The following is an 18,347-nucleotide window of genomic DNA, read 5'->3' as shown; positions in this document are numbered from 1 at the left end:
GAGAGAGAGAGAGAGAGAGAGAGAGAGAGAGAGAGAGAGAAACATTGCAAACAAAGCTGCTTATGTTTTTAACACTTTCATTTTTTGCTTTTTGGATCATCAGTATTCCCAAATGTAATTAGTTTGATAGAATTAGTATAGATAGATAGATTAGATAGATAGATAGATAGATAGATAGATAGATAGATAGATAGATAGATAGATAGATAGATAGATAGATAGATAGATAGATAGATAGATAGATAGATAGATAGATAGATAGATAGGTAGATCACCTCCTCCCCCTTTAGCTGCTCCCCTTCCCTCCTCCTCCACCCCTCCCCTTTCTGCGCTCCGGTGGACAGCGTACTTCTCTCTCCCTCTCATTCAGCCTGAGCTGTGGACACAACCAGAAGCGGTCTGCGAGTGTGTGAGAGAGAGAGCGTATGTTCGTGAAGTCAACCGGGATCCCTGCTGAAACTCTACCTCTCGCACAAACTCGGTCCCACTCAGCCATCCATCCCACCCAGAGTCCCAGAGGAGTACACCTTTACCCCCACGACCACTGAAACGCCCCCCACATGGAGCCATGTGAACCCCCGTCTCCCGGGATCTGATTTCGGATTGCCTCCTTGGGGAGAAGCTCCAGGCACTGGATCTTTTGAAGTAAGGAGGGACTGCGGAGATCTCGGCCATCCCACAGGGAAGCACTGTGCTCTGGGCATTGTGGGCTAAAAGCCCCCTTGGGCTGGAGGCCAGCGCTCCAGCACCATGGATTACCTGGTTTGGATTTTTCTGCTGATGTGCGGGGTGGCGTTACCTGGAAGAGTTGCACCCCAGCACACTAAAGAGAATGTGCCCAGACTGAAGCTGTCTTATAAGGGTGAGTTTTAAAAGCGGAGCGGCTTGTTTTAGTGTTGCATCTTGTTTTGCGTCCTGTTCTGCATATGACAGATTGTTTTATATGTTTGGAGTGTTTTTAGACATCTGGTACCGTATGTGTTGGCTCTTCCACATGGTTTAGTCAGAGGTCTGTGTTATAGGTTTAACACAGAAATGGCACTGGTTTTGATGAGTGGGTTTTTGTGCATACGAACAAGTTTAATTTAAATTCATTTTTAAGCTATACTTACGTAGAGTTTATTTGCTTTGTCTGGGTTTCATGGAAAAACTCTCTCACCTTTACCCATCTTGACCTGTATAGGCAGGTATTTAAAATATACACAGTGTATGGGTATGTGCACTCGGCTGGGTGATGCTGGTGGTGATATCTTACATGTTATTCTCCACGCTGTGCTGTTTTAAAGGAGACAGCGGAGAGATCCAGACTATAGAAGCCTCTTTGTAACCCAGAGCTTTCATCTTCCACGGAAATAAGCAGCAACATTTTTGGCATATTTCAGGCCGTTTCCTTTTTAATGTAAGTTCGGCGGGCTGGCTGTGGTTCTTTGTTCAGAAACATGACCAAAAGTATACACATCTACGTGTGGCGGCGATCTCGCTCGCTGTCTCTCGCCGCTTCTCTCTCCCTCATTTTGTAAATATAGCCGCCTGTTCTGTTAGTAAATCTGCGCTGCTGGTGTTTGTGTTGATTGTATGGTCCGTGTGTGCCATTTAACATCCTCGCATTTCTTTTATAGATTGAGGGAATGAAGGATGGGTGAAATGGAAGATTTATTTTTGTTTGAGAATGCGCTGTGAGCGAGCCGAGGATACGCCGGGACGTTTTACTTAAGACATTAGTTGCCCTGAGCATTAACATCTGGTGTTAAACTTTAAAAGAAGAGGCAAAAACTTGAATATAAAAAAGATGCACATCCACCTGCGTTCAATCACATGCTTCTTTGAGTTAAGGCTATTGTGCTTGGATGGCCCAGAGCATTGTGGGAAAACAGTCACACATTGCGTCACCAAGATGCTTTTCTAACTTATGCCACCTGTGAGTTTAATGGGTGTTTTTGCATCAGATTCCTGGTAGGTCTTTCTTGTGTTGTAATAGCCGTGTTTGGATTTCATTTGATCAACAGATAAGAATGTAACAACATTTTAAAAGTTGGGTGCAAGAGGCAGTTATATGTGTCCTCTTATTTTGGGGGCAATATATTTTGAGAGATTTTGGTTCTTTTTCACTGTTGCCTTTGGCTTGCTCAATAGGAGAGTATTGACCTCTTAAGACTCTTTTATTTTATTTATGTGACTGCATAACTTTTAAATAGAAAATTATGAATTATTTTTATAGTTTGTAATGTTTATTGTAAAATTCGGTGTCTCGCATTTTTCTGTTATGAATATCAAACCAACTTAATATGACTTATACAGTTTGCTTTGTGAGAACTGGCCCACCTGATTTTTGTATAAATTTGTATAATTTGAATCGTACATATGTTTTTAGAAAAAAGCAATAGTGAAGTCCCATCCCTAAACTGTCATTGGTCCAAAAGCAAACTAAAGTATACAGTACAAATTCATACGAATTAGCCACCTTGTCATTTTTTTTATTTTTCTTCACTTTGCTCACCGGACGCCTACATTTGATGGCTACTTTACATACTGAAATGTTTTCTAAAGCTGCTTTCGAAAGAAACACTTGAATTGAAAAATGTAATTTTATTTTTACGTTTGGATAATTTGTTTTCTGCTAAAAAAAAACGGATAAAAAATGAGTTAAGACTGCTGAGCAAGCTTTGTTACCTAATAAATGTCTTATTAGGTTTTTAATACCCTTAGTATAAAATCGTCCCCAACATACAGCATATAGCGCACGATAAAACATTTTCCCATCAGAATAAAATTGTGAAATTATACATGCAATTTGTGTGTGTGAGACAGAAAATGTGTCTAATGTGTTTTGGCCAGCAGTATGTGTGAGAATGGAGGCAGGCTTGGATAATTAGACACCTGGCTGTGGTGATAGAGCTGTGTGTGATGGAGAGAGAGAGAGAGAGAGTCAAGTCCACAGGTGTCTGATGGCTCTTTTGATGCTGTGCTGTATGACAGACCGCTGTTCACACCCACACAGCGTCTGAGTGTTAAAACCCAGAGAGCAAGAGCAGAAAGGATGGAGGAAAAGTGCGAGGGGGGGTGTTTTAATGAAGGCAGTGGGCAGACAGCAGTAGTTGGCCAGAAGAGGATAGTCGTTAAGTGAAGTGTCATTCATTCACTCCCCCTGTGAATGCAGCATAGTAATTAAGCCAAATAAACACGCAGACACGCTCTCCGGGGACGCGCGCTCACCCGAGAGGACGCTATCTTTTTCTCACATATGCACGTTGATCGATCACAAGTTGTAGTCTGCGAATGAGGGACGCTTGCGGCCATGTTGCCTCCTGGGAGACCGGTCGGGCGTTCGCAGGAGGAAAGATCCATCTTAGCGGGGCGCAGTTGTTAAACGACGGCACGATAGATTTTCCTCTTCGTTTCTCTTCCCTGTAATTATAACGCCACCACGTCGTCTTTTTATTCCTCCTGCTGCATGCTTTAAACTGCCGTCGGCGAAAATTGCTCTTGTCAGGGCTATCAACGGGCTCGTTCGTCTGTCAGCGTGTCGAGGATGCTTGCGGGACGGGCCTTCACATGCTCGTCACATGCTGTTGGCATGAAATTAAAAACTGCCTTCGGGATCTCGAACCTGTGGTTACGAGGTTGCCAGTTCACACTGTAGGATTAGTGGTAGGGTTTAAACGCTCCATGTGTGCCCAAAAAGTCATAAAAACCAGCTGAGATGTCTCGTACTGAAAGATTGGGGTGGCGGTGGTCGGTGAACATGAAGATAGTGCCCCCTGCAGGTGGCAATGTGCGGGCGCGTGGCTCTGATGGAGGGGGTCCCCTTGTAAAAAGGCAATCCCGGGGTAACCCAAAATGGTGCATGGGGGACTTTAAAGTGCTTGTGAAACAACCTGATAATTACCCACTACAGCATAATTACCAGGCTTCCCGTTTCATTACCCTGCCCCATAGCCTTCTGGGATGGATTGGGATGGGCGACGCTGGGAAGAAGAGAGACTCCGAGTCGTCGGAATTCAGCCTAAATCTTCCGAAATAGACACTGCTCGCCCGACCGCACTGGACGCAGACTGGAGGCTAGCTGCCGGGTGAAGTGCAAGTTGGCGACGGGCCAGGATTTGAGGAGGATGGGAATGATTATATGGAGGCTGAGAGTGATGTCGGTTCCTCTCTCTCTTTCACAGGCTCGTCTGTTCAGAGAGCTATCTCTTTCCTGTCTCTTCACAGTCTCTCTCCCTCTTTCTCAAACATGATAGTTCTGCCTCTTATTTCCTCTTTAATAGGCTTTAAGCAGGTTTTTATTTATTTGGCAAAGAAATATAAGGGTCTCAAACAGGCTAACATTGAATTTCAGCAGATCAATTTGAATGTAAAAGCCTCAATAAAACTAAAATAAAAAACTTTAATAATATCAGAAAAAATATATATTTATTCTATTTTATTATGTTTTTATTATATCACTTTTTCTATTATATTTATTATATTTAAATGTTATTATTAATAATTATGCAAAATTATATGTGCTGAGCCTCAGCTACTGTTATAAAAGAGATACAACTGGGATGTTTTATACTGAAAAAATAAAGATGTCAGTAGCGTCAATACTTTTATTTATTTGCTCGACTATAATGTTATTATCTGTTATTTTTGCTGTCTGTGCTTTCCGTTTCCATTTCCCCTTTCCTGTTCAGTTTCTCTTTTCTTCAGCTCACAAACTCATATAATCTTCAAGGTCACTTGAAGTCTTTCTGTGGCATGAATTATTTACTCGCTGGCTGTGGCAAGGGTTTGTTCTTATTGACCTTTTTACATATCACCCTGTCCTGTTGTGTTTAGTCTAGTGTGGACGGCCTTCGGTTAGTCCCGCTCTATCGCTTCTTTAATGAGTCTCAGCACACTTCATGAATTTATACATTTACTATAGCTTCCTCTCAATGTGTAGTTATCAATAAACAATGTGTTTGATTATTCTGATGCAGCGTATGTTTACACCTGTGTTTCATATGTTGTGTATTAGATTACTAAGTGGATACTGGGTCCAGTGTTTAAGAAAGTGGCGCACCTGTTGTCGAATCTCAGTAGCGTCCTTAGACAGGCACTTCCAGACGAGTCAGATTTCGTATGACTGAGATGTGAACATTATATTAAGTGTGTCGTCTTTGTGGCCATATTTCTGTCAAACTTTTTATTTCATCGATCTGTTTTACTTCTGAAGTGCTTTTCACAATTGATTTAGCTTTTTAAGCGACAGATTTGCAAGGAGAGCCTTCTTCTCAAATTTACTGGAAAATGGTCAAAATGGCTTTTGAGGACATCAGTGTTTTGTCTTTTCTATTAGAAATTTCTTGAACACAGGATAAATTTACCCGAGATGGAATTTTGCATACCGTAGATATTTAAGTTCAGTTATTTTTGCTTTATGCAAGAACAATTTGTTGATATGTTGATATTGTTTTAGGGATATTTAGGTAATTTTGAAAATATTATTTTTTATTGTTTATTTAATATAAAAAACCACAGAAAAAATGTTCAGAAAACTTTGTGTCCTACTTATAAACAAAGATATACAGATACATGTCTATAATAAATGTCTACATTTAAATCTACAAAAAAATGTTAGGTTAGGGTGTTGTAACTATATTTCTCTATATTTACAAACAATAGCAGTCAGATCCTTATATACATATTTGTGTTTATATATCCTTATGTATAATTTGTCTTGTTGTAGTTTGACTCTGCTTCAGCTTAAGTTTGCATATAATGTTTTGAAATCTCTCGCTGTCTGTACGTCAGCTGTGTTTGTGTGTCATCTGGAGCGCTGCTGAGAGGATTGTGTTTTAGCTGTGTCTGGCCGCACAGCCCGTGGCCGGGGGCCAGCTTTAAACAGACTCTGCGGTTCACCCGTCATGTCGCGAGCAGATTCAGGGGTAATTAAATGGTTCCACATACTCTCTCCTCTCTCTGTGGATCAGGGCAACGCTGGAATCTTGAGCGGCTGCGCGCAAGTATTGCATTGCAGGCTATGAAAGGAGAGCGCTGGGTTTTTAGCGGAGCAACAAATGCGCTTGCAGCACATGAAAACATTAACACTATAGACAATAAATGTGCATGTTTTTGTTTGGGACTTTCCCCCCATTTAAAATTTGTCATATTTCATTTCATTCTTTTTTGTTTTTCAAAAAATACTCAAAAGAAAAATAACTGTAATTGCGTTCTTAATATCAATTGTTGCGTATATGACTGTCTAGTAAAAACATTTATCTTGAAGTGTGCCTTTTGGTAGGCAGGCAGGCATGTGTATTTTGTTCATCGATTATCTTTATGAATGGAACCTTGACATTCAAACCAGCCGGTGTCATAAATCATCCATTCTTAGACGGGTCTTTTTAATAAACCTAATGAGCGTAAAGTGATTTGACATAGTTATTATGTTTCCTGTTGGTGTCAATGAAACGGCCCCGTGGGTGTCGACCCTCTCTCGACAGCCTTTCTCGAGCTGTCAATCGAACTCTCGCACTAGACCGAGCTCTCATTGGCTGAGACCCAGCGCGGTTACCGGGGCAACTTACCAAAACCTGCAGCCGGTTGCATGCGAGAGCGAGTTAAAATGAAGCAAAACTACCCTGATAGCACACATACATCTGGCTTACGTCTATTTGACGTCTGCATTTACATCTGCAAGACATCTGCAATACATTGTTTGCTCATCTGCAATACGTCTCGGAGATGTCTGCTGTCAGACGTCATATAGACCTCTAGAAGATGTCTGTAAGATGTTTATGATTTAGAATGGATGTACAACAGCTCTTTCTAAGATGTTTAGCAGATGTTTTTACGCAGCAGATCTCCAGATCTTTAGCAGAGGTATTACAGACGTTCAGACGTCTCCGAGACGTATTGCAGATGAGCAAACTACGTATTGCAGATGTCTTGCAGATGTAAATGCAGACGTCAAATAGACGTAAGCCAGATGGACTGTGCTATCTGGGTAGGGGCTTATTCACATCCCAGGGCCTAAAGCAACAACCGAAACAGCGTGTTAAGCAAATCTCTGTTTCTAAAATCAAAGTTCTCTCAAGCACAGAACCGACAAGTGCGAGCCACACACTTAGTCCATTGAGAGCACGAGAGACGGAGAACTTTTGCCAAAACCGTGTCAGGGTAGACGACGTGTGTTTTGAAGCACGCCATTGTTCTGACTTAAATAAACAGGTAGCGCCCAAAACCATCTGCAGTACTCTTTCACTTTTTATTCCTTCTTTCCTCACTTCCCCTGCTCTCCTGGGATGGTAAGTAGCCCGAGGCAGAGCTGAAGCACGGAGGCAGCATGCACACACGCATACGCCGCCTCAAACGCGCATACACACCTATAGATACTCAGCGCAGTGTTCCTGTAGCTCAAGCGGGAGAACATGCACTTGCAACACCAAGATTTAGGTCCATCTGAAAGCTTTGTGTTGTTTTGGTTCTTGTTAAGCTTGCAAAGCAAAGGTGATTAAAGAAAAATCTTTTTGTTTGTAAATTGTATTTGAGAAACCTGCACTGCTTCATTTCAATAGCATTAAACTTGAACATTTGTAGACAATGTCCTTAGAAAAGAGAGAGAGAGAGTAAAAAAGACTTTTGTTTAGCTTTCGGCTCCTTTACCACTCGCACTCCATTTGCTTTAAACTCTTATCCAGGGAGATGTAGCCCCAGATAAAGCGCGTATGTGTTTGTGTGATCGCAGACCATATGAAGGCTACTTTTTGTGGCGGTCTTGCCAAGGCAGCAATTTAAGAAAAAATGCCTGGTCTTCAGAGTTCAAGCACCAGTCGCTCACTTTCAAATGGAGAATGGCGGAACTGCCAGACGCGTCTGTCAGATCTTGAGCCAGAATGGCAGGAGAGTGAGGGTGTGGAGAACTTCACCAAGCAGCCGTAATGGACTCACTGACAGAGAAGAAAGGAAGGAGACTAAGAATAGGAATATTTGGCACGTACGATGCAAAGAAGGGCTGAATGAGTATGATGGATGAAGATGAAGTGAAGAGAGGGGAAGAAAGAGCGAGGGAGAGATGGTATGAATTTTCTTTACATGACGTTCTCTCCATTGTCCACTAAAGAGTGGCAGGAGGAAATCGGTGTGATTTTTATTTTGACTTCACACTGAAAGGTGAAGCGTTTAAAGGTTTTTCTACATTTCAACAGAGAACGTTGCTTTTCTCTTACCATAGACTTTATCTTTAAGAAAAGCCACTTGAATTTGTAAAACAATACGTAAAAACACATGTAATCACATGGTAAACATGTGGTTTTAGAACACTTTTGAAGATTAAACTTAAAATAAACTGTAAATTTATTTCTGAAATCTGATTGGTTGATTTAAATGTTGTCCCAGGGTCAACATGATGTTGCCCTATAAGGACATCAACCACTTGGCAAAAACAGGAGAGACAATAATGGATCACCACAGGATGCAAATGTGATCATATGTTTATATGTTTTTCGCACATGTGAATTTCATTTCCTGTCTATATACTATTAAGTACATAAAAAATATATATTTTTTGTGAACTTTATAAAGTTCTCCTATGACATCACACGATAAAACCCTTTTATACCATAAGTTGCTGTGCTTTGTTTATAATGTTCAAATTTGATTTAACCTTTTTTTAGTTTACACTCCACAAATGGCTGGTTGAAAACTGGAAACCGAGTACTGGTTAAATGTTGAACAGACCACAGAAAAAGTTACAGAAAAAATGTGAAAATAACCCACCAAAATAACCCAACTGTCCCAAAACTGCTTCCTTTTTTTAGTTTATGAAAAACACATCCATACTTATTTCACATCTGTCTCGAAGACTTATTGGTCAATCATTGCAATCCACAGTGAAATATTTTTATATACTCACTGTTGAACAATGTAATTGACCATTTTGCATGACGCAGATTTTCCTTTTCATGTCTCTTCCAGTCCTTGCACATAACATAAAAACTAGGGCTGTCAAACGATTAATCGCATCCAGAATAAAAGTTTTTGTTTACATAATATATGTCTGTGTACTGTGCATATTAATTTTGTATTTATTAATACAAAAACATAAACATACATGTATATATATTTAGGAAATATTTAGATGTATTTATTTATATTTACCAATAATTGAAATGATAAATAAACGTTTATAAAAAAACATATTGTATATTTTTCTTAAATATATGCATGTATGTGTATGTGTTTATGAATTGAAAATTAATATGAACACTACACAGACATATATTATGTAAACACAAACTTTATTCTGGATGTGATTAATCGCGATTAATCATTTGACAGCCCTAATAAAAACTTACATTGGCTTTTTTGTCCTTTTTTATTTTGTAGTATATATTAGTGCAATAAGCATTAACAACATCAAGTCAGTCTGACTTAGAAGAGAATTAATATACTCAAAATAGTTTCTCACTCATATAGCCCCACAATCCATATATCTGGGTATTACTTTAGTCACTGGTTAATAAAGCGCTTGTGTTTTAAGCCGAGAATAAAAGCTGTTGAAATGGACAATCCGAGCTGTGCCCATTGTGCAGTTTTTCTTGTGGGAATACTGTTCTACATTTGATACAGTATGTGGTGTTGTTGATACAAGCAAAGGATGGATGGTCTGTTTCTCTTTAACGCTTTCTCTCGCTCGCTCTCTCACACAAGTGCACAGATGTCCTGAATCTTAGCGGAGAGGAACGCAGATGGCTACTATAGGAATGGATTGATCTGGACTCCAGAGAGAGGCTGCAGTCTCTGCCTGTCACTGTCGATTACATATCGTTCGCGTGTTGTAGAAACGTTGCAGAGACGTTGAGCCCACCTTCTCCCATGAGCAGATGTTCTGGCCTGTGGCTTCTGCAAGCCATTTCCAAAGTCATTCTTATCATTCTCACTTCATCTCATCTTCACGTGGAGTGTATTGTGCTTATGCTTGTGAGACCTTGTTTCCTTACTGGGATGGTGACAGATCTGGCAGTCGTTGTTTCTCAGGCCATTATGTTTTTACAGTGTAATCTATCGCTGTTTGGCAGATTCTGTATTTATCAGGAGAACTGTCAACACAGCAGATCTACTTGATTGGTTGTTTTTTGGTTTTAGTGGCCTCTAGGTATGGGATTTATCAGGGATAGGGTCATATTATTATAAATTGATATCTTGAGTTTGCCTTCTCATAGATTTGCTTCGAACTGTGGTCTCCTTTTATTGACAAAAATGTGATACTAACTGGTTTTGAGGATGCTGTGACTTTATTTAGACAATAAAAACCAACAGGGACTTGAAAACCAGCGTGTTTAAGGGTTATTCTGTTACTGTCTCTACCCGGTTATGTCTTAACCTCACATAAATAATTTGCTACAGTGTGATTATATCATGCAACATTCTTCGCTGCGCATTTTCCAACTCTTGGCTGGTGGTCTATATATATATATATATATACATATACACACATATACTGTAAAAGTATTCTCAGTCTCAGTATATGAATGTCTGCAAACAAGTCCAATAAATAGAAAATGTTTATAATTGGTGGATTATGTCATGATCGGAGTGTGAGGGGACAGAGGACCCAGACAGCGGGTAAGGGGTTAACACAAGACTTTTTAATAATAAAAATAAAACAAAAACCCACACAGGGGTAACATAACAGAACAAGGGTATAAAACACGACGGGTCAACAGGAACATAGACTAACTACACTAGACAAGACTAAAGACAACACTTGACATAAATTACAAATAACTAGACTAGACTAAACTAACCTAAACACAGGAACTCACTCACACGAATCAAAATGAACCAGCACAAAACAGAAAACACAGGGGCATTAAATAAGGGATCAAATCAAGAGGGAACAGGTGCAGGGCATGAAACCATTAACAAGCAATAATGAGGAGACGAGAGGCCGGGAACAAAGACGAGACCTGAGAGAGCGCATGGTACGTCATAACAACAATATCATGTCTCTCTCACACTAAACATGAGGCTCTGTCATGATCCTGCCACTAGAACTAGAAAGACATGACATGATGAGGCAGAATCATGACACATTATGGGACCTTCTTGTTTAACTTACTCCTAACCTGATACAAAATGTGTATTCTGTTTAATAAAGCAAATAAGATGCATTCATTCGCCTTTTCTGTCTTTCAGAAATGCTAGAATCTGGAAATCTACTGACTTTCACCGGCTTTGCAAACAGTTCAGGTTACGACACGTTCCTATTGGATGAGGAGAGAGGGAGATTATTGGTTGGAGCGGAGGACCACATCTTCTCTTTTGACCTGGTCAACATTAACAGAGATCTCAAGCAGGTGACTTACACACACACAACACACCGCACGGGCCATAAACATAGCTGCCAAGTTAAGACTGTGTCTTAACGACTATTCTCACAGACTAGCAATTAGTTAGGACTAATCAGTCTTACTTTTCAGATTTCAATAAGACCAATCTGCCTTTTTATGTAATCGACTTGAAGAAGGCATGACCAGTCTTAAAGAAAAAAATTAGGTGACTGACTTGTAAGACTAAGCAGTTTATGCAACTGGCCTCACATCACAAGTTACAGGACCACAGAAAGACGGCTTGTTTAGTTAAACCTATTTTCAGAAGTCTGATGTATCAGTTGTAGATGTGAAGGGGTTTTTTTGGTTGCTGTTGTCTTGTGTCAACAAATTATGCTTTGGCCACTGTTTTCAGTTTTGACTATTTTTGTAATAAAAAATACTAAATTTAGCCAGAAACGTAAATTGCTTCAATATAAGTTACTAAAAATACTTTGTATATTCTTCATATAAAAACATCATGCTTTTGTATGAGACTACCACTATGTCTTTGATTGTTTGTTTTGAGGCCATATCCTCATTGAGCACTTTGCTTGTGCCTATCGTCTGAATTGGCTATTTTCCTCCTCCTACATTTAGCCGTGAGATGTAAGTGAATGATTTTATAGGGGTCAAGTGAGATCTCCATCTTACTTTTATTTTCTGCACAACCCAAATCTGCATTCATTTATTTCTTCTTTCCATCTCTCTATTTGATCTCAGACTGCCTCTTTCTGTTTCTGATTCTCTGATCATATCTCATCTTTCTCTCTTTTCTATCTCTGGATTGTATTACTTTGCTTTACTCTCTATAATTCTGTCTTTGTCCTAGGGGCTGCAGACCATTTGCTTTATAACTCTATCAGCTTTCCCTGGAAGGGTTAAATGTGGCTATTGAAATAACACACACGCATACTGAACAACGGCATCATTTAAAGATAAGAACCTGGAACTAGTGGTTTGGAAAATTATCGCAATTAACCCAATTACTTTCACAGAATACCTTGGCTGTTCATGGAGAAAGATAATGAAGAATAAAAACACATTTGTATCTGGCTAGTTGAGGCATAACATGTTCTAGAAGTTTTAAGGTTAAAGTTTATATGAATGTATAAGAGACAGGATAGATATTAAGAGTTCTCCTTAAAGGACCAGTGTGTAATTCAAGAATTTATTGACAGAAATGCAATATAATATACATAACAATGTCTTCAGACAAATTAAATAAAATACATGATCTCCTTCAGCAAAGAAGCGAAAACGTGACGACATCTTAGTTCTGTGTCAGCCACCGTCGTGCTTTGAAAGGGAGGGAGGAGGGGTGGACTGAGCCGTTGGTTGCAATTCCCAACCTCACCGTTAGATGCCGCTAAAGTCTTTTTGAGCCATATTAAAATAGATCAGTGATTATGATATTATTATAATCTTGCACAGATGTAGTATTTTAAATGTTTCCTTTTAAACTTGTTTTACTGTAGTTCATACAATCAAAATGTGTTTTTACTGTAAGTCGATGTCACTTAAAGTGATAAAGCAGGTCGTGTATATTCAGTGTTATTTCTTCATTCATATGAGGTCATAAAAGCCACATATACTGTTGATAAATTACTGTAATGTTGTTTTTTAGCCTGAAGCATGTAGTTTTAGATGGCGTATAATTGTGTCACACCACAGGACGTGAACTTTCCAGAAGTATCTCATGTCAGCCACTCGTGTACAGTATAGACTGTATGTGTGCTCGATTCACAGTCTTTCCCGTGATAAAGCGAATGGTAGTTTTTATCCTCTTTCACCATCCTTGTCACAGATGGAGGTGGCAGAAGGACGACAGGCAGCAATCGTTGGTTATTTTACAGCCAGGTTTCACACGGCGCGTCATAGTTGGTCGTGTGCGGTTCTGTGTGTTCGCCCGGCACATTCTCACACATTCTGTCTTGCACTGTTTTATAGATCGCCTGGCCTGCCACGCCTTCCAAACGTGATGAATGCAAATGGGCCGGAAAAGACTTGGGGGTAAGTTTCAGAAAACAGCTTCTTTGTATCCCAACACTACATCCACCTAAAATGGCTTGCTTATGTTAGTGTGTGGCTCTTTCATAGTAGTTGGCTGTTACTTTGGTCAAAAAGATCATTAAGTTATTTTAACACGTGTCATTGCTGACAACACACACACTGCAGGGGTTTGGTGCGCTTGTCAAGACTGTGTATTGTTTGTCCAGGTTAAACATCTTGATCAATAAAACTTCAATTGTAAGTGCAAACATATCGTAAGTGTACTGCAAACACTTACAAACTGAGGAATATCACAGGTTTGCTTCTCTGGTAATTGATAGTTCTGCAAAAGATTTGTATTCTCTAATTCTTTATATCATATCTACAATCCAAACAATGTAGCATTAATAACTTAAAAAACTGTATTGAACTTTTAAGAATGTAATGTTTGTTACTTGAGTTTTGCTGGTGCACATATTTATAGTTTATAGAGTGGCCTCATATAGAGTTTATATACCTAGAATGCAACCCTTGACCTTCTGTACAGAAATGGTTGATTTATCAACCCAGAAGTCTCTCGCTCTTTGTGTGTGCATGTCTGCGCACGTGCATGTGTGTGTTAGGTGTGTGTTTGAGAGAGACAGAGTTGCGTGTGTGTATCTGATGGCAATTTCACGGCTGGGTTCCCACTGAGATGGGGGGCAAAAGGGGAGCAGGATTATCACAGATAATTCACCAGACCTACTTCTGAGACACACTGTTAAATACAGACACCATACAGAATATATTGCAATTAAGTGCAAGCAATCACGTTTTTACAGTATGCACCTGAAAAGCACAGTAAACCCCGATTCACATTTCGCATCTAAAACCGCGCGGACAACACGCCCTTTCTCTAATCAAATGACTCGCGGTGTAAAGTTTAACTAGTTCCATCTCGATGCGGCGCCTAGAAAAATCTGCGCGCCGCACCACATGTGCGTAGCGACCGCTTTGCTCCCAAGATGCGAAATGTGAATCGCCCCTAACAGCCATAGGCACACACAGTGTGTTATTTGTATGACATTTCATGCACACACCAACCTCACCCAGCCCTGATTTAGGCTCTTGCATGCTGTGAAAATGTTTGTTCTGGAGTTCTTGAAAGCCGCTAGCGGGTGAGCATGAATGCTTGATCAGGGTATTACCAACACGTTTTCCTCTCCGCAACCATAAATGTCTTCGTTCTCGCATTTGGCTTGGCTGGGCGAAGCAAAAACAAGCCCAGAATGACAGCTGGTATGAACTCTTGGTGCATTTCATGTGAAATTTAGAGGTTTTGACGTCTTAGCAGTGCATTTCATAATTGTGTCCATTCTAAGGATCTATTTAAATAATACATTTGACCTGCTGTTGGACATGAGTGACTCCAGACAACATGACTGTGTTTCCTGCAACAAAATTACATACCTACAGTAGCGCGTGGGTTTTTATGAAGATGGAGGACCCAAAACTGGCAAAAAAACCCGTCATGTTCCACTATAGCAGCTGTTTTTATACCTCTTTTGACATACACCTCTTTTTGTACAACACGTGTGCCATTTTTTATTTTTTGCTTTGTGAAAAGTTTTATTTTACACGAATATAAAAAATAATTTATTTTTATTATTTCATAATATATTTTTAATTATTTAAGCTATATAAAGAGATTTATGTCTATTACGGTTTCATTGGACATATGCGCCTGCCCTGAAGTAAAACTCCGGTCTATGTTAGGTTGTAATATACCAATTTATTATATATTTAGTTTAAATTAATATTAATTTATATTAATATTTCATTGTATATTTATTGTATTGAATTGAATTAAAACTACTCATCAGTTATAGATTATTTGCGGAGGTCTACCGGAAGTTCAGTTTGGGCCACATAACGTTTATGATGTTGTTTATGTTTGTTTATGTAACATGCCTATGTTGTCGTGAGACGAGATTGCACCATAATGGACTTGGCCCCAAAGTTATGTAGCTATACATGTAGATTGCAAACAATAAAAAAAATTCATAGTTAATATTTATTAGACGAATATTAGTTTTAAATATTAACAAACAATACCCGATGGTATTAAAATGCATATCATAAACAATTACACAGCAGAGAACTGTTGTTCTTTACAAAATAAATGACAAGCTGCTGTGTCTAGAAACCATTTGTACACTTTTATGCATTATTTATACACAATCTCTACAGTATACCTTCATCAAGCTTATGGAAGTTATATTTCAGTTTCATGTTTGTAAATTGACGCACTCCTGGTAACTTGCATCCATTTTGAAAGTGTCAAGGTTTATACTGTTATTATCGTTTCACGACTTATACTTCCTGTGAATAAAATTAGTCGCTGCTCTGTTGTTAATAATGTACATAATTATGCTCGTGAATCGTAACCCCTCACACCTTATATGAGATGGTACTGTATTATTTATAGCTCACACTTACATAGGGTATGCTCATTTTTCAGCTTTATGGGCCATGAAGATAAAACAGCAGCGTTGTATGTGTGTAATTACACAGTAGTTACACTGTAATTACAGCACGCCACCCACTTATTACAACTTGTGGTTTGTATACATAGTAAACGGCAAACAGTGCCAGTTCAGCCACCTCTGTCTCACGTGAACGCTGCACTTGGCTCTTGCAAAGCAAGCAAAGGGCCTTTAAAACAATAACAGTCATGGGAAATTTCAAACATGTCGCTCAGTGCACGGAGAGATGAAGTTTTATAGCACATGTGGACTGATTATGTTAGGAATACATACGTTGCCTTTAGCTTGGAAAAGCCATTACGCTGACGCTGACACTTAAGTGCTTTTGTGTTGCTTGGCCAAGATGGGTCACACACATGTGTTTAGGTCTTTAAGAGATTTAATTTTAATTTAGAGAGTCAGAGTTTTGTTTTTAGTGGATAGCGGATTTTACACATTGTGTCCCACAACTTTATTTATGATGTTCTGTCCTGCTTTTAGGGCAAACAAAAGTAACCATAATTAATTCATTTCTTTGTTTCATGAGATTTACTAGAAACAAAATGTTCAGCCAAGATCTGTTGATGCTGACATTTATTATCTATTTTGTAAAGATCTGTACGAACCGAACCGAACCGAACTAAACGTAATCGAAGGAAACAGTCTTGTTTTTATCTATTCCTTCACACACACATATGCAGCGAAAAGCGTGTGTGGTTAAAACGCACACATCGAGATGGCAACACCCTTTCCTGTGTTCTCTTAAACGACAACTCGCAGTACCTCCCATGCGGAGAGCACACGTCTGCACAAACCATCAGTGTTTACACAGATGGACCCGCTTTATTTTCTCAATTGCTATGGAAAGGTGCGTGCGTGTGCGCTCAGGTACACGTGAATGCGCCATTGTGTGCGAGTGTGTGTTTGCAATTGCCGGTGTAGGTTTATTATTGCTGAAGCCGGCCCTTACGTATCATGAAAGGAAGTTGAAGAGCATTCATTCACATTAAGCAATTCACTCATCGGCTCTCGCCAACTCGCTAAGAAGGCTGGGGCCCGACACATGTGCTATACATTTACCTATCATCAAAACCAGACACACGCACACACATGCTTTCTATACTAATAAGAGTTGTCTGACAGGATATTAAGATGGATAAATAGGTAGGGTTATAATCATTTATCCTGCAGGAGCTCAAAGGGGTTTTAATGATGCCTAAATATTACAGTTACAGAGCATCTAAATGTCTTGTTTACTTATTCATTACAGTTCTAAGGTCAGTCTATAGCAGATGTATTCTCCTAATAACTATTCTCACATCACAAGGTTGTATATAGCATTAGAGGAGTTAAACAGAGACTTTTAGAATGAGAAATTAGTCTTTCATAAACAGAAATTGTTTTTCTGTGCCATTCACATAACATGGGATTTTATGTTTGATTGACATTCAAATCAGTTTATATATTAGGTTTGTATAGTACATTTTAATGATGTTTTGTGTTTTGATTTTTCAGAAAGATTGCTCAAACTATGTGCGTGTACTGCAGCCTTATAATCAGACACATATTTACGTGTGTGGCACTGGAGCTTTTCATCCTATCTGTGCTTACCTGGAGATGGGCAAACGGGCAGAGGTATAAACACACACAAACACATTTGTTTAGACATAAAGAGTTAATTTGCAAAAACAGATGACATGTTTTTTTTATTGTGCATTCCAAGTAATATCAATCAAACTGCAGTTGGATTGTTTTAATTACGTAATAGTACATAAAATATACAGCTTACTTACACAATAAAATACATTAAAATAATGATAACAAAAAAAGTTCAATAAAAAAACATGATTTTTTTGCAAATAAACTCTTTACATCTACAGTAAATAAAGGCATATCATAAACTTGTTTTCATGTAACGCTAAATATAATTATTACTACAGACTAGAGGTGTCACAATATACCGATTTTGACAATAGCCATAATATAAAAACATGATTATGGATATCGTGATAAAGCTACAAATATGATAATATCGTAAATTCCAGCACCCATTTAAAATTATGCCTTAAGAGTCACAATGGGTACAAACTCTCTAATCCCTGCACTTATATTTTATTATGATTTATTGACAAAAAAACACACACTATAAGCTAAGTTAATGATGTTTTTGATTGATAGCTTTTTTTTATGTGATGGTTATCGCGGTATCGTTGTAAAATATTTTGGCCACGATAACCATGTAATGAAAATCTGATATCGTGACAGCCCTACCACAGACCATCACAAAACCTGACATTACTTTTATTGTTAAATTGATCTTTGATATACTACCTGTAAAACATTCACATTTAGAGCACATTCACATACAGTCCAGTTTCATTACAGCACTAAAGCATACGTTCAGACAAGCACACGCATTTCAAAGGCAACATCCACAAAAGCATTTAAAGCAATGAAAAGAAAGTTGATGGTGGTTGATGTTCTGCTAACGTTTGCTCTGTTAACAATATCAGAC

At 38.9% G+C, this 18,347-nt stretch overlaps 1 protein-coding gene across 2 annotated transcripts in view; it reads left to right on the top strand.

Moving 5' to 3' along the window:
- The first annotated feature begins 348 nt into the window (after positions 1-348).
- The window catches only part of sema3aa (sema domain, immunoglobulin domain (Ig), short basic domain, secreted, (semaphorin) 3Aa), a 31,131-nt gene continuing 13,132 nt past the window's right edge, over positions 349-18,347 (top strand). Inside the window, exons 1-4 of one of the 2 annotated variants that reach the window (XM_057324232.1) lie at positions 349-862; positions 11,164-11,324; positions 13,287-13,349; positions 17,348-17,467. In XM_057324232.1, coding sequence (XP_057180215.1) covers positions 751-862; positions 11,164-11,324; positions 13,287-13,349; positions 17,348-17,467 — 456 coding nt within the window. In that variant the 5' untranslated portion in view covers positions 349-750. Of the gene's footprint in view, positions 863-5,799; positions 5,910-11,163; positions 11,325-13,286; positions 13,350-17,347; positions 17,468-18,347 lie in introns of those variants that run through there. The other variant, XM_057324234.1, reaches the window with a different exon arrangement.

Source organism: Triplophysa rosa, linkage group LG24 (assembly GCF_024868665.1).
Source record: "Triplophysa rosa linkage group LG24, Trosa_1v2, whole genome shotgun sequence".
Classification (NCBI taxonomy): domain Eukaryota; kingdom Metazoa; phylum Chordata; class Actinopteri; order Cypriniformes; family Nemacheilidae; genus Triplophysa; species Triplophysa rosa.
This window is presented reverse-complemented; position numbering and strand designations above follow the sequence as displayed.